The sequence below is a fragment of the Mastacembelus armatus genome, chromosome 5, assembly GCF_900324485.2.
Source record: "Mastacembelus armatus chromosome 5, fMasArm1.2, whole genome shotgun sequence".
Classification (NCBI taxonomy): domain Eukaryota; kingdom Metazoa; phylum Chordata; class Actinopteri; order Synbranchiformes; family Mastacembelidae; genus Mastacembelus; species Mastacembelus armatus.
In genome coordinates this window covers 10912123-10933797 of record NC_046637.1, presented here as the reverse complement: position 1 = coordinate 10933797, position 21675 = coordinate 10912123, and the positions used below count along the sequence as shown (strand labels likewise).

The following is a 21675-nucleotide window of genomic DNA, read 5'->3' as shown; positions in this document are numbered from 1 at the left end:
TCCATCCATCCATTATCTATACCTTATTCCTAACTAAGGATCTGCTGGAGCCTATCCCAGCTCGCTTTGGGTGAAAGGCAGGGGTACACCCTGGAAAAGTCACCAGTCCATCACAGGGCCACAAAGAGACAGACAACCACACACATACATTCACTCCTATGGGGCAATTTAGAGTCTCATTCATAAACATATCAGACCTATTTTCTAATGACATGTAAATAAACCTTTTTTTACTTCTCATTGTTCAATTTAGTGCTCCACTCCCTTCTTATTTATATTACCAGGTGTAAGTTTGCCTCTTTAGATTCTTTGAATACTGATATTGCATGTCCAAGCAGCCACCCCAACCCTGCAGATGAGTTTAATGAGACATTACAAAATGTAAAATGTGAATGTTTCAGTTTGTGTAATTCATTACGTACTCTTGGTTAGTCACATAATGCATATTTTCAGAGCCTGTTTTTGGCAATTAACACTGCAGAAGTGATAACCATTCACTTCCAGCTGTCTGTCCTCACATAGCGTTAAAGGAAACTTGTCTTTGTTCATCATTCCTGCGCTTCTTCCCTGTGTGTCAGTGACTTCCTCCAGTCCAAACTGAGAGTATAACTGGAGCTGCGAGGCCTCTCTCCGACCATAAAGTTCTTTGGAGTTCTGAGAAATGAGGATTTCGAACCACTGTTTCTCCTCTTCATCAGGGCAGAAGCAGGTGTCACGTGAGTTGAGTCAAATGACTGCCAATGACACAGAGATTGACAGTAACATGAATACGAGGAAATTTTATTTGATCATCTAGACTACCTTCTGCATTAAATTACTTCTTATAGGTTAGTGCATTTTTAATAAATGCTCTGACATGAATCTCTAGAAGAGTGGTTCCCAGCCCAGGGGGACTAAGATGACCGTGACACAACTTATTTGCAACACTGAAGGTAATGTGATGCTGACCAGGTTATTTTCTCTTAAACATAATGAGAAAATGACAAAAAATGGAAAAATGTTCTCTGAAAACACAACTGTTTTGTTTTCCACCAAAATATTCAATAGTTTATAGTGTATATAGCAGTATTTTTTTATAATAATGTTTAGGCACTCACTGCACTTGGTTCAGTTTATGTGAAGATCAGTATCTAGTTTAACTTGAGACGTGTTTATTAACAGTTAACCAAAATGTTAAAATACATTCCTTCAGCTTAACCAAAGTGCTTAAATAGCCTAAACCTAATCTAGAAGACTGGGTTGTTTTTAAGAGGTCACATGTTAAAAAAAGCTTCAGTTTTGTTGGTGGACTTCACAGTACTTAAGCACAGTCGATATGATCAAATCAGTAATCAATATCCCCATTAGCCCACAGGCCCCATATAATTTTACAACTTAATACTGAAGCTATTTCAGTGCTAAAACTGGATCTCTGTACTATGGATTTCAAGGCTAACAAGGTCTTTTTCTGAAAATAGCCAACAACAATTGCTTTTGATATTATTAAATAATATTTACCAATGCTCGGAACACCATAAATTACATTCCATTTACTTACACTGTTTTGGAGTATATGGAAATGGATATAAAACTATTTGCAGACAATAAGCAGTTAGCGTTTTTATTTTTAATTGACCGCTTATTAAATCAACTTTTTTATCAATCATTTGTTTTTGCTTTCAATCTCTGTTAGCTGGAAACTTTTTTCCTCCACCATCCCTTTCTTATAGAGAGAAATGCAAAAAATGTACACTGACCATAAACATTGGCACTGGGATTCCTCTCTCATCATAGTTTGTATCTGTTTTCTTTATATTCAGCTCCATCATGGACTGGCTCACTTCTGGCACAGCAGCATTCAACCCGCTCTCCAACAATCCTGAAGTGCTTGGCTTAGTCTGAAGCCTCTCCATAATGTTACTGAGGCTCTCAGACTGCAACACCCTCAGGATTATAGGTTTCTGTGAGGAGAAAAATGCATCTCAGCTTCTCCAGGAGCTTTTGTATCAGTTATGGGCAGCGAAGACCAGGTACTTACTCTAGAAGGTGTGATCTCCACTTTAGGGCTAGTGCTGCTCTCCTCCTTCAAAATGGGCTCCCTTTTTAAGTGCTCTTTTCTCCCAGCAGAGGAAAGTGAAACCTTATGGTGCATTGACTCTGTTGCTTTATCACCATCTAAAGTGGTGTTCTTCACTGTGGATGTTTGCCTGGAAAAAGCTTTCTCTAATAGATGTTCTACCCTGCAGGAGAAAAAAATACACTCTGTTTTCAACATTTGACTAATAATTAATCCAATGTCTTTATTTTCTGGGTATTACCTCGTGGTTGATTCTTGAGTTACTGGGTTGGTTGGCGAGGGCTGTGTGTTGCTATGTAAATTATCAAAATCCCAAGGAAAGGTTAGCAGATAAAAATACAGAGATGGCTATCACACATTAATCAGTGTAATGTCAGACCTGGTTGTAGCAACACTCACTTGAAAGTTGCTGATTTATATAGTACATGGTCTGTCACTGAAGAGGTGTTTTCACATACCCTGTCAAATACCAAGAGAAATCAGTAAAGACCCACCAGTAATGTATATCTGTAATGTATATAGCATTGAAATTGTCTTTGTACCTTCTTGCATCCAAAAATTGGTTTCCATTGCTAGTAAAATTGTCGATGGCAGGTGTATTTTTATCAATTGGCATGTTGTTCTGCAGTGACATTTCCTTGGTGGCAATGTCCTCATGCTGATCAAGGAGACTGTCTGGAAAACAGGAGTCTCTTGGGAGAACACCCATTGCTTCCCAGTCCAGGTTGGAATCAACAGGAGGGGATGGAGGGTTGGGAATTTCAGGTTCCAAAGAGAGTTGTTTTTGGAACGGGACATCTGAGAAGTCTGTTTGGTGATGTCTCATGTTTACATGGGAACCTGCAACCCACCATGTGTCTGGGACTGGGAACGAAGCAGCATAAAGGGTCCTGAACTCCTTATCAAATGAGTCAACAACTGGACCACTTATGACAGTGATCAGCTGACGGTGCAGGTGAGCATCTGTCCATGTGAGGCTGCAGTGCATACAGACAGCTTGTGACATAACATTCAAGTCACTGATTTTTCTCTGCAGAGCAATAAGTTGAAAAACATAATTGCTCACCTGTAGCTACCATGAATCACAATCTCTGAATCCAGCAAAAGGAACCTGTCTTTCATTTCACCAACCACCGTTTTTCCCGCCCTCGAACAGAAAGTTCTCCCTCCAAGGAGACGGACCCGCATGTTCTGCCAGATCACAAGTTTAGGTTGAAAATCAAGACCAGATAACACTGAAGCTTGGTGTTTGTCTGTGACAGAATGTGGATGGTCAACTTTGTGTGTAATGGTCTTGTTAGGTTTTTATGTAAACAAGAGTGTGCAGCCATATCTGTGGCTCTGTCAGGCTGTAGTTACACACAGCAATGCTTTGATCTAAATGCTAACACTAATCCAACATGCACACAATGACAATGTTAATATGTTGGTGTTTAGCAGGTAATCTTTAACACGTTCGCCATTTTAGTTCAACCTGCTACACTAATGTTTAAAGGGATTGAAATTAGTTTTGCAGTTGTTTATTCATTAACCAAAGTACTAGAAATTTTTACAAGTTGAACTGATAACGCTAGATAAAAAGTTAAGGGATCACCAAAGTTGTTACAAATCATACTGTAGTGGACATAAATAACGCCATGAAATATATCCCAAGAAAATGAACTTAAGACATTGTGAATTCTAAATATTTGCAGCTCAGTTAATTTGAATACTAATCCTCTATGTTCATAAATGTCATGTGTAGCATAACATTTTTTTCTAACTTTGTTCTCAACAGTTGACAGGTCTTTCATCTTGTGAAAAAAAAAAAAAAATCAGACCATCCTGAATGGCTGAACGGTGTGTAACCAGTTTAGCTGTGCTGCATTTTAAATTCCTCACACAAGGATGTCACAGTAAAAAACACACAGGGTGTATGTGATACATCTCAAAAGTACGTATGCAGCATGGCAAGTCTTAATGATACTGATGTGCAAAGATGTGACATTTGTTTAACATAAGCTCATTACATAATGTGTTCATCAGCTAGACTGGTGATGATTGAGCTCGGCTAGATACAAATCTCAGTGTCATTTATTACCATGTCAACATACACAAGAGGATGGCTGCTAGGTGTGTGCTGGTTTTTGTAGGAGGTGACTCACCGGATGTCTGAGTCTGCCGAATGTTAAACTGTCCTGGATGGTCCTTTGATTAAAAATGATGTAGACAGGGACACCCCGGGAGGCAGCATTGTGTAAATCGCCAATTATTGCACCATCCGTCAAGCTGTCTGTCACAACACCAATTACCTGTAATTGGCAGTATAATTTAGAAAGAGACTTATGGAAACCCAAAACCTACTTTTCTTTTTTATGTATGGATGAAATTTAACTTGGAAAATCAGTGATCATGTACAATGAACAAGTAACAATGAAATCAAAATGTAGTAAACTGAAAGCACTTATTTGGAGGAATGCTTTGTTTTAGTGTTAATAAGATTTTAAATCTTGTATTTATGAGGATCCTACAAGTCTGGGCACTCTGTAATGTTAATTTGAAATAAAATTATAACAATATCATATCGATGTTTAGTGTAAAATCTCAATATAAAATTTTAAGTTTGAAGTAGAACCATCAAATAAAAAAATGTACAGTGAAGCAAAAGCTACAGTTTGCTCTTAAATGTATTAGCATGAAAGTAAAATGCAGAAGTAAAAAATGCATTGCATTTGTTTCAAATTGAAATCCATTTCATATTTTCATACTTGGCTGGCCATTTGTAGGTGCCATCTGATGACCTCTCTTACAGAAGGTTCTCCCTCAGCAGGAGGACTGGTATAGACTTTAATGCCTCCTATTTGTCTCCAGGGGTTTCTTTCTGGCCAACCCAGCTCCAGGTCTGGTGGTGGTATATCTGATTGGCAAGGGAAGTAAGTAGAACAGACGTCCTCCATGTCTGAGCTACTTTCCACTCCATTCTCCTCCTTCTGCACATGTACGTGGGTTAAACGATTTTCCTGAGCCCAGTTGGTTATCTGGCTGACCTCTTCAGAAGATAAGAAGCAGCTGGAGGGCTCTGTGCTGATAGAGCTGTAGAAGGCTTCTGGTCCTGCACTTAGGAGTCTTTCTACTGCTTGGCGCTCCTTCTCACAGTGGAGGAACTTGGGAGAAGACTCATTCACAGGCAGGAAAACTACATCCTCATTGAGGCTCTGATCTTGGTATTTCGACATGCTGCAGCCTAACGTGTCTCTGGATGTATGTGCCAATTAACAAATTCCTCACTTCTGACTGCAGTTGCGTGACAGCGCGACTACCCCAGGTCAACTCATGTCACACTCGGTCTAGCTAAAGCGATCATGTAATTTACCAGTCTGGTGAAAAGTCATACTATTTCCATGCAACACTTTAACAGAACACCAGATATATCTCGATGATGTTGGCAATCTTGACGATGACTTTAATTCAGTCCTGAGTACTTCATGTTCTACAGCAGCCTTGTCCGTCAAGCTTATGTTGACAAAAGAGAAAAAGATCATGTAGTCAATGTGTCTGTCAGCTTTAAAAATCCTTGGTTTGAACACACAAAAATCAACATAATGTGAAACTCACCTTCTGGGCAGTGTCTTCTCTCTCACGCTCAGGTATTACTCTAAAGCTCTGTGGCTATGGCTCTTGATTTGTTCCCTCCCAGATGCACCATCTCTTTGCTTTGAACTCTTCCACTCCTTGTTGCTGACATTGTTTTAGGATTCCAAAGATTCTGTGCAGCTTTGTGATCGATTAGCTGCCCATACACACAGTCGCAACCCTACTACACCTCTCTTAGGTGTATGCTATTCCTCTCTTAGGTGTTCCTTACTGTGATATTTAAATGAAATCAGAGTCTCACATTCAGGTTTCACTGCATATGCGTACATATAATTTGTGTGACGTGTGTGTTGAAAACGTGCCTGTCAGTCTTTTTTCAAAAAGGCTCCTGCTTACCTAACAGTTTTGTTTTTGGACTAGTCTAGCCTGACAGGTTGGTTTGTGGGGAAGCGTAGCACACAATATGATATCAGATTTCTTCTCTAAAGGTGTCAAGTGCAATCACAGTAGTTTCTTTTTCACTTCTTTGGAAATACCTTTTGAAAAGGAATTTGTAGAGCCTGATACTATAGAATTATCCTGGTTTGTTATCTGTTGATTATCACAGGTCAGTTCCATTCTGTAGAAAATAGTGAGCATGCTTCAATAAAGTAAACACATGATCAGTGGTTAAATAAAAAGACCACACCCTTCACAACTGCAGTGATATGTGATTGTGTTATGATTGCAGCTGCACTTTTACACATAAAGCCCTCAAACAAAACAGGCTTCACATAGATTTAGCCCTGTAAACCATGGAAATGCTCTTTAGTAAAGCCATTTGGTAACTGTTAAACTATTAAATAAAGTGAAAGTCAGTGAATTGTGGATTTAATAACATAAGTACAACATGCGAAAACATGTTATTTGAGCTCCATATTGCCCCACCATGCAGCATGGTGGCTGAGTGGTTAGCACTGTTGCCTCACAGCAAGAACGTTGCGGGTTTGTAACCCGGCCTTTCTATGTGGAGTTTGCATGTTCTCCCCGTGCTTGTGTAGGTTTACTCCGGGTACTCTGGTTTCCTCTCACAGTCCAAAAACATATATGTTAGGTTGATTGGTGACTCTAAATCACTCATAGGAGTGAGTGTGTGTGGTTGTTTGTCTTTGTGTGTCTATATGTGGTCCTGTGATGGACTGGTGACCTGTCCAGGGTGTACCCCTGCCTTCCACCTGAAAGAGAGCTGGAATAGGCTCCAGCAGATCTCTGTGACACTGGTTAAGGAATAAGCGGGAATAGAAAATGGATGGATTGCCCCACCATAAACACAATCATACATTAAGCACAACAAATTCTGCATTTATTATCTAATATTTAAAATGTTTAATATAAGCTTCGAGCTTTTACAGCATCAATGACTTTTGCATTTCTTCATCTGCTTATAAGTGAGTGTTCACAGACAACAATGCCACTATGATGATGTGAGGTCCTGCATACTGTGAAGAGTTGTAGGGTGGATATCCAGTGAACGAACAAACAGAAGTGTATCACCATTTTTTTTCTTTTTTTGCTATGGTGTGCTTACTGTTAACTGGGAAGTGACTGAAGTGAATGAAGAACTTTGCACTTTCCATATTATCCTGCCAGTTTATTGCCTCACTGCTTTTTGCGCAGGTGGATGTATAGGACTCCGCTGACCAGGAGGAGAGGGACACAAAGCCATGCCAGGATAAAACAGTAGCCAAAGTGTCCTTTGCTCAGATCTCTGGAGTCACTTAAGATTTCTTTCCTGTGGAAAGTGAAGATGAGGCAGGCTGCAAAATCTGTGAAACCTGTAATAATAATAGTAAATGTTTTAGTTCAAGTTATTTTATTTCTCCACAGTCATATTTAAGTACCTATTAGGATTTCATATTATATAATGTCCCAAAAAGGATAAATTCTTTATGGCTGTATATCTTCAAAAATGGACCATAAATATATAGTTTAATTTTTTTTAAAAAAAAAAGATACAACACTGTAGCTGTGGAGTAACACAGTTTCATACTCTACTGAGTATTTACAAGTATAGGACAGTGTTTGTGGGAATGAAAGAACATGACACATGCTGTGGCTCATTGATTTGAATAGTTTCTGGGCAACAATGGAGGTCTATGGTACAGAGGAATAAGCCATTTCAGGACTTACACACATATTAAGTGTTAGTAGAATAAGTTCATTGTTCATTTTGATATTTTTTATGGGAAGGTACAATAAATGGTATCCTGAATACTGGCAGCTTTATCTTTGAAATTCTAAATATGGGTTAAAACATATGAGTATATATATAGTTATGATTCATGAAAACTAGAAAATAGCTTAAACACATAATATAGACTACTTTTGTTCATCACATTATGCCTTGATCTACTCACATGCTGACAACTAATATAAAAATATAACAGGCATTTAACTTGTCACACTGTCAAAACAAATTAAAAGCTTTTTGTCATTCCTACAAAGAATAAAACTTAACACACTGTTAGATTTTTGTCGGGTTTTCATTTATACAGTTTTATGTGGAATAAGGAGTAAGCCTTCAAAACACCTGCAAAGGCCTGAGAGAGCCCTGTGAAGTAGAAGATCCCCCCTTTGGCCATGGTAAACAGCTGGCCCATAAAAACCAGGAAGGAGATTGAGGAGAAGACCACAGACAGAGCCATCAGGGCCTGGACAGACTGCAGCCAATCTGGGAGGACGGGTCAGAGAAGGAGTGTAAGACTCTAACTCATAAGTAAAACTAAGAGCCTCAGGTTATGTAATCAATCATGCAGAAAGGCTAATATGGCTACAGAGTAAAACCATCTCGCAGGTACAGATACTATGATACATTACCACTTTCATTGGCAGTAGCACACAACCATGTGTTTGTGTCATTATCACGGAAACAGTTATACCAAAGGTCTGTGATTTCTGTATCCGCCCATATCCACCAAGACTACGGAAATAAAGACAGTTGTTATCACTTTGTGCCTAAACTGGGTAAACTCAGCAGGCATATAAATTATAAGCACTGAAAGATCAGATTTCAAAGACAGTTGCTCAGAAAGCCACAGTGTGCAAAACCGCTATATATAGTATATTGATGCACTATTTTTGTATTGTTTTTTTTTTTTAATATTATACATGGATTAGCAGTGACATCTACAGGTAGAAAAAGGCAACATGAATTACCACACCATTTGTATCCTGTGTATCTCACCTTCTCCAGGGTGGCGATGAGGAGCGTGGACAATGTGACCAGATGTAGCACAGTTAGGGATACAAGGAGAAAGACCATGGCTGCTTGGAGATGAGTGAAGACTTTAACGTCCTGTGAACAAACAATCCTACGCTGTTATTTTGACTATAGTTTTCACAAGAGTGCTAAACCTATAAAATCCATTTGGAACCCTACTTGCCGCTGCTAAAGACCACCGTCATTTAAAATGGTCAGCAAGGAAACTCTGACACTTTCATCATGCATTTCAACATCAGCTCTAACAAGCTCTCCTCATTTATCAAACATGCCAGACAAGGGGGGAATTCACTCAATTTTCAGAGCACATCTAGTCTCTGAGGAATATATCAAAACATCAGTACTCTATAACCCTTGTAAACAAGCATGTAGCCTACCTAACAATGGCCTGACATACTGTTTTTCTAAATAAACCTGGGAAGAAGCTTTGTATCTAAAAAAGATCATAACTTACTATTAGATGTGAATTTCAACAAGTATAAAAAACTAAATTTAAATAAGATTTGTTTGTTTTAGATTTCTGTTTACCCAGATCTAACTTGTAAAATGAGTAAATGCAGAATTTGCCCACTTACAGCAGGAAATACCAAAGTAATTAATACCAAAGTGTTGCCTGCTATGTTTTTAACCTCTGTTATGGGTAATTGAATTAGAAAGGGTATAAAAAATTAAATGCAAATTAAATGCAAAAGCTGAGTGTAAAATACCAAAATTTGGCACATTTGTTTTTGTGGCTGCTGCTTGGTTTCACAAATTATATGATGAGTCTTAAAATGCAACTACTAGAAATAAAAAGTGCTACATTTAAAAACTTATCTTTGTTCATTGCTCCCTTTGACTGTGCATTAAGATTTTAAGGAGTGGGCACTTCCCATCCAGCTCATAGAGAGAAAACTACTAGGACACTGTGGGCAGTTAGGAGAGGCTTGTGTTTATCTACTAATAAATTTGACTTACCTAACAAGTCTGAGGAAGCTGGCGCAGACAGAAGGAAAGCACATAAACTACAGACATATCAAGGCGGAAGAACAGAAGAGTTTCTTAATAAATGTTGATGTTAATGAGTCTTTTGTTAGCATTTGATCACTGGGAACCAGCATAAGCACATCTACGCATATCTATTCAGTTTAATTCAACAAAACTAACATTTTTGATTAGATTCTTACCTGTTCGTTTCAGTGTCTTGGAGTCTGAACCCTTCGGTGATCCTCTGATTTTTTTTTTTCTCAGTTTCTGGATATCCACCCTCTGTGCTTCTTCCCTACAGACGTTTTAGATCCAAAACTTGGAGAGAAGGGCACAGACGAGGAATGTAGAGTTTGACGTAGGAGGAGTTCTCAACACCCATTTCCTCTAAACTTTCCCTTCCCTCCCCCTCAAATCTATGGTCTGGACCAGCTCGGCACCAAAAATAACTTTCCTTGGACCTGCACAACACACAACATTTTCTCAAAACGTATACAACAGATAATCATTCTGCATTAAAATGTGGAGCAAAATATGAGGTAGGCCATGCCTCAATCCATTATCCAGATGTTACTGCAAGAGAAATGACTGTTGAACTGTATTTGTTTGAGATGAGTCTTAGAGTGTGTTGGGTGTGTGTGCTGACAAAGAATCATTTTGTATTATTAAATCCAGACTTTATTGCCAGTGTTGCTACATATTCATGATGTTCAGCTATGTAGTATAGCATGCGGACCACCGGAGTATAGTACAGTGATGATGGAGAGACAGGAAATAAGCCCTGATTGCTTGATTATAAATGTGCAGGAAATCTACAACCACCCAAGACCAAACACACAAAGTTAAAGAAACAAAAAGAATATTTATTTGTGTCTGTCAAAACTAAGATAATGAACACAGTAAAAGCAATTAAGAACATTAAAGCACAACACATAATGCAAATCAAAGGCAAAATGTGCAACTTATTCAAACTATGTTAGGTTTCTGTAAGACTCTTACTGATAGCTGCACCAACAATGAAGGAATATTTCATTCATTAACACAGAAGTGGTGGGGATGGAATTGAAATCCTTTACTTCACAGTAAAAGTAGCAATACCAGACTGAGTTCAACATTAAAATGTCACTGAAGTAAAAGTACCATAGCAAAATATACTTAAGGTAAAGAACACAATGCAGGAAATTATCACTAAGTTATACTATTACAGATTATACATGGATGCATGAATAAATGCATAAATGTGTAAACAGCATTTTACACATCTGGGTGGTGGTAATATTACTATTTTCTGTGTTAAAAACTAACTATTTTATATGTTGTTGTAAAAACCATTTTTTTAAGTTACTGTTAAAAAGTTTAGCAAACGCTATTAACCTAGTTACAATGCAGTACTCAATAATAAACATATCATGCGACTGCTGCTCTGAAACATTTGAATATTAAACGAAATACCAAAGATTAGATAAAAATGTTATTCCTAAAGTCACTTTGTTACTAATGTTGACCAGGATATCTAAACTACTCACTCGTTGCAAAAGACTCCTTCAAGGTCCCTCGGAAACCCCACAATAAGCGATATTTCACTGTACTACATTATGTTTTCATTCTACGTCGCTAGTTTATGACGTGACTGTTTCGGGTATCTGCTCATTAAATCCCCAAATTTGTGAGGTGTGAGTGCGTCTTTCTTTGTTTATTATGTCATAACCGTTTTAAACGACCGCGAGAAAACAACGTACGTACTTTTTTAAACGTAACGTTACGCACCGTTAAAACTTGAGAACGGAGAAAACTGCGGTGTACTCGTGTGTTTACATCGCGGTGTTCTGGGACGTGAGGGCACGTTCCGTTTCCATGCCAACGACGGTTTCTTTTTTGGGAAAAGACAAAAAGCGAAAAGTAAATTGTGATTGTGAGGTCGTTACAGGCGAAAGTTGTTGATCACCGCAACAAAATGGATCAAACAGAGGTAACGCCACACTGTACGTTTTGTTCGTGTAACTTAACGTTAGTTTACCGTTACCAAAGGGCTAACGTTAGCTAAAACCTAGCCTTTAGTTAAATCCTGTGACGTTTGGTATATGCAGCTAACTATGTTCTACTCCTGTAGATCTGGTGGTGAAATCATCCCAGTCCCTTAACACTGTCTTAGTTTTGTCGCCTCTTATGGAAATATCTATTCCTGTACTGCGCGCGCGCGCACACACACACACACACACACACACACACACACACATTCACTGAATCTCGGTCATGGCGTTAGGAGGAATTAGTCTGTGGCTGAATGAACTTCCCAGTCGCTACAGTTCCTCATGAAGTGGGCAAGATAAGATAAGATAAGATAAGATAAGATAAGATAAACTTCATTTATGCCCAAGGATTCATACCCAAGCGGAAATTCAGGTAGACTTGTAGCTAGTTAATCCGTAGTTCAGTATTGAGAGTAGTCAGTAGTCAGCTGTCATCTGCCATTGGTTAAGGTGTTGTAAAGCCTGATGGCAGTGGAGATGAAGAATCTCCTGTATCATTCAGTCCTGCAGCACAGTGAGGTAAGTTTTCCACTGCAGCTGCTTCTCTGCTCCATCAGGATGTTGTGAAAGTGAAGATCAGTGTATTCTAGGATGGCCTCTACCTTTTTCTGTGTGCATCTCTCCACCACAGCCTCCAGTCAGTCCAGCCTCATTCCAGTCACTGAACCATCTTTTTGCACCAGTTTGTCTGGCTGCCTTGCATCCTTGTACTTTATGCTGCCTTCCCAGCAGACAGACAGCAGACTTGCTACCCTAGTTTGGTAAAACATGTGCAGCATCTTGCAGACATCTAAGGACCTGAGCCGTGTTAGTAGGAAAAGTCATGTCTGCGTTTTTTTATATTGTACATGTGTGTTGAGTGACCAGTCCAACTTATTGTCCATGTTCATGCCTAGATATTTGTAGGCTGGGACCGCTTCAATTTCATCACCACAGATGTTGACTGGATAAGGAGGGGGTTTAGACTTCCGAAAATCTACTACCATTTCTTTGGTTTTAGAGGTGTTCAGTAGGAGGGTGTTTTTGTGACTCAAGTTCCTGAAGGCTTTTATCAGGCCTCTGTACTCCTCTTCCTGTCCATTCCTGATACATGCAAAAATTGCAGTATCACCAGAATAATTCTGAATGTGGCAACACAATTGTATGTGAAAAAAAATGTAGTCATAATGAGTCAGGTTTGAGGGGTTAATCAATGTACATACAATATAAGGTCTTTTATTTCTTTGCACAGTGGTTTTTTCTGGTTTTAGACCACCACAGAAGAGGCAGCTCAATAGATCCTTATTGGCAAAGCAGCTGTCTCCACTCCAGCAGCTGTTCCCCAAAATGTGTAAACAACTTTAGTAACTGCCAGGATGAATATGTTAGTGTAATTCAGAGTTGGAGGCACACATGCACGCATAAAGTTTTTCAGATGGAACATGAAAGCACTGTCACTCTCTGGAAAACTGTGTAATAATCCATTTCCACCACAAAACCATGTTTGAACTGTTGTTTCACCCTGTATCATCAGATTACTTTAAAAATACGATTGTGGTTGGTCACCATATCCACATGTCACTCATACTGTCTATAGGAGGAGCTAGAGCAGATTGCCACATGGTTTAGTCAGGAGGGACTTGCTCCTGATTCCTCTAAGGATGCTCAGTTGCGTTTGCTATGGCGTGCCCACCAGCGCACAAGAAACCATCTAAGCAGCGTGACACGGGATCTTGACATCCAGCGCTCACAGCACTTAGCAGAGATGGCAGAGGTAAGTTGTCATTGCTAAATTACCATTCCCATCAGAATTTTTCAGAAAGAATAAATGAAAGCCTATTTCTGTTTGTCACCAAAATGTTGGCTTTTTGTCTGCCTGTAAGGTACGTAAGTCGTTGGAGCAGATCCGTATTCTTACAGAGCACAAGGATGATTTGGCTCAGGAGATACAAGATGAAAATGATCAGCTCAAAGACCAGCTGCGGCGCTTAATATCCATTCAAGGTTAGAAATGTTAATCAGTACACTACTACAAACAAGAACTATCCCTAAGCTTGAGTAGTAATGACAAATGTTGAAACGTCACCTGCACACTATTTCAAAGTTTTGTATTTGCCCATTGACAAATATTACAGTATATTATATATTTTCAAATAATTTGAGGACATGATGGTTCCCTCATTATTTTATAAATCAAAAGGGCACTTGATTAAAATTACTTGATTGTATATGTCAGTAATACATAATCATGGTAGCTGTCCATGTCCATGGACCCCTGGACAGTCTAACACAGGACTGGCACATATGGACAAACAAACACTCACAGTAACATTCTATGGGCAATTTAGAGTCACAAATTAGCCTAACCCCAACCTGCATGTGTTTGGACTGTGGGAAGGTGCCAGAGTACCCAGAGAAAACCTACACAACCCACCTGGGAAAAACATGCAAACACAACACAGAAAGGCCCCTGGTCAAAATGGGACTTGAACCTGGAACTTTCTTGCTGTGAGGCACCACCCACCACTCCACCATGCTCCTCTGACTGATTTGATACAATTTTTAAGTATAGTACTTGTATAAGTAAAGCTATTAGTGCAGTAGGTTTAGTTAAACTCACTGGCTTCCTTCTTGGAGCACTTATCACCGGACCACACATTTTTAGCAGTATTAAAAAAAAACATTACTGAATTAGAAAGAAAAAATCTTCTCACTTCTGTTCCCTTTGTTATTTTGATAGATATCCAGATAAGTGAGGTGGCTAAAATGCTGTACCAGCAGGGTCTCACAGAACTGATTCACAGCAGTCCCAGTGAGCAGGTGGCATACCTGCTGGTGGAGAGGGCCTCCCTAATTGAGTTGAGTGGGGATCCTGACAGCCGGATGGGTGATGGATACACAACCAGCACACTCGGGACAGAGACACAAGTAAAAAACAGTAATGCTCATGAGGTTAGTAGAAGAACATTAACTGTTTTCATAATTAACAGTTCAGAGAGGTGGGAAATATGATCTGAAAGTATTGTCGTTAAAGTGGAAAATTTTAGCTTTTATACTTACATACACAAAGCTCTCATCACTATTAGAAATGCACAATTCAGTGGGAGTTACTTTCTTTGTTCGTTTTTGCTTTTTAAATGTGATCTTTCTTTTTTTTTGCAACATTGTTTGTATGGTTATAGCAAAGGTCTGTCCGATTCACTGACAAATTGCATATCCTGATATGTTTAAGAGATTATTTCCAGTTGTTAAAAACAGCATGCATTTCATGCAATATTATCTGTGGGAAAGTGACTTATTCTGTGATCTAATGTTATTCCACAGTCTCCCCACAAGGGGGCACCACGTCATGGCCAAAGTCCGTGGAGGAGACTCTTTGGACTCCACAAAACTTCACAGAGCAAACATACTTTTATTCCAGTATGTTATTTTATAGTATCTACAATAATTTTCTTGCATCTCAATTAAATACTAACAAAAACTAAAAACGGCAATCAGGTCAGCTGGAATTGACACTGACATTTTTGTGTATCCTGAGGCAGATGTATGAATGTGAGGATCTTTTTGCATGTTGTCTTTCCAAACCTCCTGTTCAGCAGCATTGACATTAACTGCACCCTTATTTTGTTTCAGCATTTTTAAGTTGTCTTACCACAACAATCTAGGAAGGTTTGCATGGCAGAAGAATTTCAAGATACCACAACACTGATCTTGACCCAGTGCACTTCTGAAGGTCACTTGTCTATTGATGCATGTATTTCAAAACATACTTGTGTATATTCACGAATTCCCTTCAGAGTGATCACTGTTAATATTGGTCATCTGGTGAGTTGGGTCTCTCTCTCTCTCTCTCACTTTAGGTTGAGGCCCAACTTTTGACTGGCCAGGTGAGCAGCGTGGAGAAGGAGCGCTCCCGTCTGGAGCGGGATGTGGAGGAGGGTTCCCGCCGTCTGGCCATGGCCCACAATGAGATCCGTCGTTTGACTGACGAGCTGGAGTCTGCTCATTTGACACAAAGAGCTTATGGTTAATGATATTAATCAGCTGCTATTACTGTTTTGTTCTCATAGAGAGAGTTACATGGTGATGACATCCTTTAGTACACCCTAGTATTTCTTCTGTTTAATTTTATCATAAAATCAAGGAAGCCATTGGTGTTATTAAATAAAACATTACAAACTTCAGCACAAACGTCCTCAATAAATAATATGTATTACAATGTTCACCTTATTTTATCCTCGTACTTTACCCAAACAGTGCCTGAACTAAAACTGAAGTTTCCACATACTTCCATTTATCTATCTTTATTGCAGAGGATTGCATGCCAGCAATTTTGTTAACAGTATTACAAAATCATTGGTGTTTATTCTACCACCTGTGCTTTTTTTTAGAGCCGGAGCTTCAGGCAGCACAGCAGGAGGTAGAGCAGCTCAGACAGAAAGTAGGAAAACTGAAGAAGTATGGTAAGATTTTTTACTGCGGACTGTCCTTTAAATCAGAAAAAGAATCCTCAAAAAATGCTTTTTAATCCTCAGTTTTAAATTTGCTATTTGTATGGTCTGGTTTGCATTAAGTAACAATATTTAACAACCCTCACAATGTCATTACACACAAGAATGAGTCCTAACATTGAAATCTTTTAACATGAGTCAATTACCTGATTTTTATTTAAAAAGAACTGGTGGAATTGCGAAAGGCCAAAGAGCTAAATGATCGTCTGGATCTCGAAATAAGAGCCTTGAGGAACAGAGTACGTTGTCTGGATGCTGAGAGAAGTTCTCTAGAGAAGATGGTAAGATATAATGATTGTGAGATAATATAACACATGGCTATTTTTTATTTTGCACATTGTTTTGCAGCGCAGACTTTCAGTAATGGAATAAGCTTAAATTTGTAGTACTGGTCAAAGCTGTACACTTGGTAATTGTGTATTAATGTTGTATATTACTAAAGTTATTTTACCTTCATACAGTACCCAAAACAGGTTCTGATCTTCACTCTTATTGTTGCTTTGAGTTGGTAAGTCATACGTCATAAATTATGAGTAGTCAAAAATGTAAAATGTATAGTAATATTAAAATTGGAATGATCTTCGTATTGTAAAGTACATTTACAATTAACCCTGAAGACGTTCATAGGTAGGTGCTGTAACCTTTGTTTTGTGTATGTGTGTTTTTTTTACGATTAGGTCAATGTTACTCTTTCAGTAGATATGAAACCTGCCACAGTGACAGTTAAACCGGTGTGAACTTAAAACCAATTCTGCTGACCCCAGTCTTCCTGTTTAGTGAAACATTAGCTGGAAATAGAACTGATTTGTTCCACACCTCTGTGGAACAAAATGTTTGAAAGTGAACTGTGCATTATAAAAAAATTCCATTTTAGTTTTTACTACTATACTTTCTCCTAATAATTTGTGCCAGTTAATTTGTTGATAGAAACATGCTTTACCAAAAATTCATTGTTTCAGTTTTTTGAATTTCTGGGTTTTTCTTTTTCTCAATGATAATTTTAAACTGATGTATAAAAGAAAACCTTTGAATATAAAAACATGTCTTATTGGAAATTGTAAGGAAAACTATGAAAAAAATAATTGTCAGATTAGTCAGTAATTAAAACAATTTGTTGCAATTCAACTGTACTACTGTAGGTTTGTTTGTCTCAGGTTGTACCTCTGCAGGAGGCGGTGGAGCAGCTGCAGTCAGCACTGCAGGAGCAGCAGCAGCAGGCTAAGCAGCAGCTTCTCACTGTGCAGGTTCAGGCCGAACAGGCTATGGAGCTCACTAAAGTAAATGTCATTGCCAGAATTCAACAATAGAAACAAAATTGCTGCTATATGTGTAAACTCTGTCATTCAGAATAGGAGCCCAGGGTTTAAGAGCTATAGTGAAATTCAATCACTACTGATTAAAATAACATTTAAAGTCTTAGAGCCATGTTTGTGCAGTCAGAACTTAGTATACAGTGACTTCAGAAAGTAATTAGACCCCTTCACTTTTAGCACTTTCCATTGTATTTTTTAAATTTTTGTGACTAATTTCTCAAGTTATTTTTGCATTTAGACTTATTTAGGCATTTATTTAGGCAAATACAGGAATAAAACTGGGAAGACAAAGCCTCATATTAGGAACAGAGACTGCACAAAAAACATATTAATATCCCTGTCTGATTCTCAGGAAAGCCTCTCCTCCTCTTCTCAGTGCCTACTCCTATACCCCCTGACTGCAGGGATTAAAAACACTAATACAGCCACAGCAAACATTACAGTATATTATATACACTGTAACACAGTGTATATATATTACGTACACCTCAATTTATTGTCAATAATGCATAGTAGTGGTATAATCCCATTCAAAAATACAGCTTGTACAAGAGTTACAAAAACTGTAAAGAATAGATGGCAAATGATCTTGGTGTTTTACTTTTTGCTTTTCTAAACTAGAGTGCACATTACACGGTTTCCCATTCACCCATTTGATGCCAGTGCAGCTGTGGTCAACAGGCAGTCCCACACACACATTGATGGAGAGACAGAGAGCAGCTTGTGGTTTTGCAAGGACACCTAAATATGTAGACCAGAGAAACCAGGGATCAAACTACCAACTCTCTGGATAGTGAACCTTGTTCAGAAACACAGATACAGTATATGGTCTATTTGATCATGTGTTTTTATTTGATACTTTTCAGGTTGTATCTCTGCAGACGAAGGTGGAGTCACCTCTACAGGAGCAGCAACAACAGCAGCAGGCTGAGCAGCAGCTCCTGACCGTGCACATTCAGGCCAACCAAGTTAATGAGTTAGCAAAAGTAAGTCCCGTTGTACAAACTCTTGAAAATTCCTGAGACGATTAAATCAATCATAACTGGAAAAGCATTTTATTTCAATATCTAACAATATATATACTGTTATATATACTCTGTCTAGTACAACTCACCACAATATACTTTTTCATGCACAAAAGAGTTACTATGGTATAGTATGAATATAAATATATTTTTTTAACCAAACAGGATTTATTGCTGACTTAAGAATTTTAGGGAATCTTATTAACCAAAGCTCATGATATGTAATTGTGCTCAGAACATGCCTGATTGTGCCTGTTTCCTTTTACTTATTGCCTAACTATCTTTCTAGATACATTCCCTTACGCAGCATCTGGATGATACAGATAACCTTATAACTACTTCCTTCACCAAACAGAACAATCTTCAGGATCTAAAGTAGGATATGGTACCTTTATTCCAAATACTGTATGCAGAGGACTTAGTGTTGTACTATTATATTATCAGAGTTTTAATGGCATTTGTGTTTAAAGGCTATGGAAGCAAAAAGAGGCATATTCACAATGTGGAAACACTGTCCAGCAGCTGGAACACTCCTTCAAAACAGAGGATAAAGAGCCACAGACCCAGCTTTACAAGGAAATCACACTGCATAAGGTAACTGCTTATACAGACTGGCCAAGAGAGCCTACAGTATGCTGGTTATAATGTATTGACTTCTCAGTATATTATTTAAATAAGCCAGTAATATATCAGAACTGATCTGAAATATTAAAACTCATTACTCCTTTTAGTATGAGTTAGTAAGGGCCAGAAATAGCTGTGTCAGAGAAAATGTGCTCACTGCAGATATTTGCATTTTGAACTACAGAAGTGGCCTGATTATCAAGAAGCAGTCAGAGCTTTGTTGTCCAGCCAGGATGAATGCAAGACACTTACGGAGGAGATCTGTGAAACCCTGAAACGCCTTGACAAAGAGCGGAGGTAACCGTTCCACACTGTGAATGCCAGCTGAAAAACTGTATCCAATATTCAGACTATTCAGAAACTACAGAACACACAGTCAGTGCGTAATGCATAGCTTTTCTCTTTCCACGATGAAATCAGCATTTTATATTTAGAACTGATTGTATGAATGGGGATGTATTGTTGTCCATCTGCATATAGTAAATACCACGAGATGAAGGAAAAACACAAGGCCAAACTGTGCCACGCAAAAGAGAAATTTGCTGATGAAATCACATGGCGTGATGAGAAGATAAGAAGTCTGGAGCGAGAATTGTCCTTGTGTTCCCATTCATTAACAAAGGTAAATCTGCAGCTTTGTCCTATAGCAAGGACAGTAAAGTTGGGGTCAGCACAATTGGAATACAAATTAAATTATGTTCACAAAATAATATGAGAAAATGATTCACTTGATAATTTTCTTCTCTTTCAGGAGAAAGAGCTTGTCATAAGTATAACTGTGGAAAATGATAAACTACTTGTTGAGAGGAGAAGGTTATTACAACAGCTAAATGAGGAGGAGCACAAGAAGAAAGACAGTAATCGAACAGCTTCTTTGTCCAAATGCAGGTACTAGGCCTAAACACTTCGCTTGCACGAGTCCACACATTTAAACAAATAGCAAAAGTAATTTCTAGAGCTAACAGTTACTGTATTTAAGGTAAGTTTGCTTTGGTCTTAAGGGTGGATTTTCTGGAGACAGAAAACAAGAAACTTGGAAACAAAATACTTCAGATGTCCAATCAGCTAGCTGTCCTGGAACGAATCCTGCAGAACATGCAGTCACTTCACTTTGCTGAGGTACTGGTCACAATTAAAACCTGCTTCATCTTTATATACATGCTATGATCCTGTTGTTTTTGTCATTGTAGCTTCAATTGTTTAGATCAACAGCCTTCCTAACTAAGGACATAATTAAAATCTCTTAAGCCGTGTAGCCCCTGTAATGCCTTATAGACACCAGAAAACAAAATAGTTGAATGGATTAAGAAGACTGAGTCTAGGCATGTAGTATTTTTCTAACGGAACTGTTTGTTTTATCAGGAACTGAAAAAAATCTGTAATCCTCAGATTTCTGCACCTCCCTCTGCGCAAACTTCACAGTAAGTCTGATCACAGTCTTGAACTTTATCAAAATCCATTTGTTTGGAACAATAAAAAAAACAAAAACAAATGTATGTTAACTTTGTGTCCCCAGATTGATGATGCCTGAGCCTTTTAAAAGTCAGACCTTAATGGATGATACTCAAGGCAATCGCACGGTGCAAACAGATGTGACTTCTTCCCCTCACTGTTTAATCTCTGCGGTCCTGTCTCGATCAGCAGAGATGGGCTACCTGAACCTGTCCTCTGCTCAGAACCACTCAGCCCCCTCAGACATCGTCAGCAGCTCAGAAAATACATGTTCCTGAAGTTTTCAGGCACAATACAAGTATATACTGTACAGAACTATTTTATTTGTAAATAAGTTAAATTAATAACAGAATTACAGTTTGTTCTGCAAAGTTCATTTTTCATTTGCATTTCTAAGTTTGAATCTCTGGACTCTGCACAAAAGTCAGGCACTTTTGTCATCCTTCGATGTCGGCTCTTCCTATCATTGTGAAGCAGAATTCACCAAGCGTTGGATTGTTCACCCACTAATAGGGAACCTGAGCTGGGATTAGACTGTCGTGAGACAGGTTAGTTTTACCCTACTGATGATGTGTTGTTGCAATAGTAATCCCAGCCCAACGTTGTCATGTTATTCAATAGCCTGTTTGGGCTTCCCATCAGACTATAGTTATTGGCCAGTAGGTTGTTTTTATCCTGCAGATCTTCATTACATACAAATCAAAAAGAGACATACAAATCAAAAAGGCTGATAAAAGTCACTCAACTTGCAGCATTCAGTTCTTTATTTAAAAATAGCTGATAATTAAATTCCTAATGAACATAAAGTCACAAAATCTATTGCAAGTACAAAATTGAAAGCTGTCTTCAGGCAAATACAACCCATAGCACATTTTGACTGTCACAGT

The 21675-nt window shown here is 38.5% G+C and overlaps 3 protein-coding genes across 6 annotated transcripts; 1 reads left to right on the top strand and 2 right to left on the bottom strand.

The window, feature by feature from the left end:
- Positions 1-96: 96 nt before the first annotated feature.
- fam83e (family with sequence similarity 83 member E) lies at positions 97-5938 on the bottom strand. The gene is made up of 10 exons (XM_026307308.1): positions 5651-5938; positions 4804-5548; positions 4201-4347; positions 3123-3247; positions 2599-3033; positions 2456-2515; positions 2298-2348; positions 2018-2219; positions 1737-1940; positions 97-734 (listed from the first exon to the last, which is right to left on the bottom strand). Exons 2-10 carry the CDS (start codon positions 5269-5271, stop codon positions 549-551), a joined length of 1878 nt encoding a protein of 625 aa, XP_026163093.1. The 5' UTR covers positions 5272-5548; positions 5651-5938; the 3' UTR covers positions 97-548.
- Positions 5939-6970: 1032 nt separating this feature from the next.
- Positions 6971-11506, bottom strand: emp3a (epithelial membrane protein 3a (MAM blood group)). Its single transcript, XM_026307317.1, has 6 exons — positions 11381-11506; positions 10055-10172; positions 8853-8963; positions 8486-8588; positions 8199-8339; positions 6971-7443 (listed from the first exon to the last, which is right to left on the bottom strand). The coding sequence occupies exons 3-6, from the start codon at positions 8928-8930 to the stop codon at positions 7268-7270; spliced, it is 498 nt and encodes a 165-aa protein (XP_026163102.1). The 5' UTR covers positions 8931-8963; positions 10055-10172; positions 11381-11506; the 3' UTR covers positions 6971-7267.
- A 100-nt stretch (positions 11507-11606) lies between these two features.
- LOC113130570 (coiled-coil domain-containing protein 30) lies at positions 11607-21380 on the top strand. 4 transcript variants are annotated; one of them, XM_026307313.2, is made up of 18 exons: positions 11607-11823; positions 13461-13637; positions 13747-13867; positions 14604-14815; positions 15188-15283; positions 15724-15889; positions 16255-16326; positions 16540-16655; positions 17529-17651; positions 18554-18673; positions 19002-19087; positions 19183-19306; positions 19521-19633; positions 19817-19958; positions 20088-20224; positions 20338-20455; positions 20699-20757; positions 20853-21380. In XM_026307313.2, exons 1-18 carry the CDS (start codon positions 11809-11811, stop codon positions 21064-21066), a joined length of 2211 nt encoding a protein of 736 aa, XP_026163098.1. In that variant the 5' UTR covers positions 11607-11808; the 3' UTR covers positions 21067-21380. The 4 variants fall into 4 exon arrangements, with proteins under 4 accessions (XP_026163098.1, XP_026163097.1, XP_026163100.1 ...); XM_026307312.2 differs by having other exon boundaries at positions 17514-17651; XM_026307315.2 differs by having other exon boundaries at positions 11607-11836; positions 17514-17651.
- Positions 21381-21675: the final 295 nt, after the last annotated feature.

Bases quoted from the DNA above. Each gene is read 5' to 3' on its own strand.
- LOC113130570 (XM_026307312.2), top strand. The intron at 16,327-16,539 runs GTAAGATTTTTT...TTATTTAAAAAG, and splicing joins AGGAAAACTGAAGAAGTATG to AACTGGTGGAATTGCGAAAG. The intron at 20,758-20,852 runs GTAAGTCTGATC...TTGTGTCCCCAG, and splicing joins CCCTCTGCGCAAACTTCACA to ATTGATGATGCCTGAGCCTT.
- fam83e (XM_026307308.1), bottom strand. From the start codon at position 5,271: ATGTCGAAATACCAAGATCAGAGCCTCAATGAGGATGTAGTTTTCCTG. The intron at 3,034-3,122 runs GTGAGCAATTAT...TATGCACTGCAG, and splicing joins GTGATTCATGGTAGCTACAG to CCTCACATGGACAGATGCTC. The intron at 2,220-2,297 runs GTAATACCCAGA...TTTCTCCTGCAG, and splicing joins ACTCAAGAATCAACCACGAG to GGTAGAACATCTATTAGAGA.
- emp3a (XM_026307317.1), bottom strand. From the start codon at position 8,930: ATGGTCTTTCTCCTTGTATCCCTAACTGTGCTACATCTGGTCACATTG. The intron at 8,589-8,852 runs GTGAGATACACA...TTATTTCCGTAG, and splicing joins TCATCGCCACCCTGGAGAAG to TCTTGGTGGATATGGGCGGA. The intron at 8,340-8,485 runs GTAATGTATCAT...CCGTCCTCCCAG, and splicing joins TGCTACTGCCAATGAAAGTG to ATTGGCTGCAGTCTGTCCAG.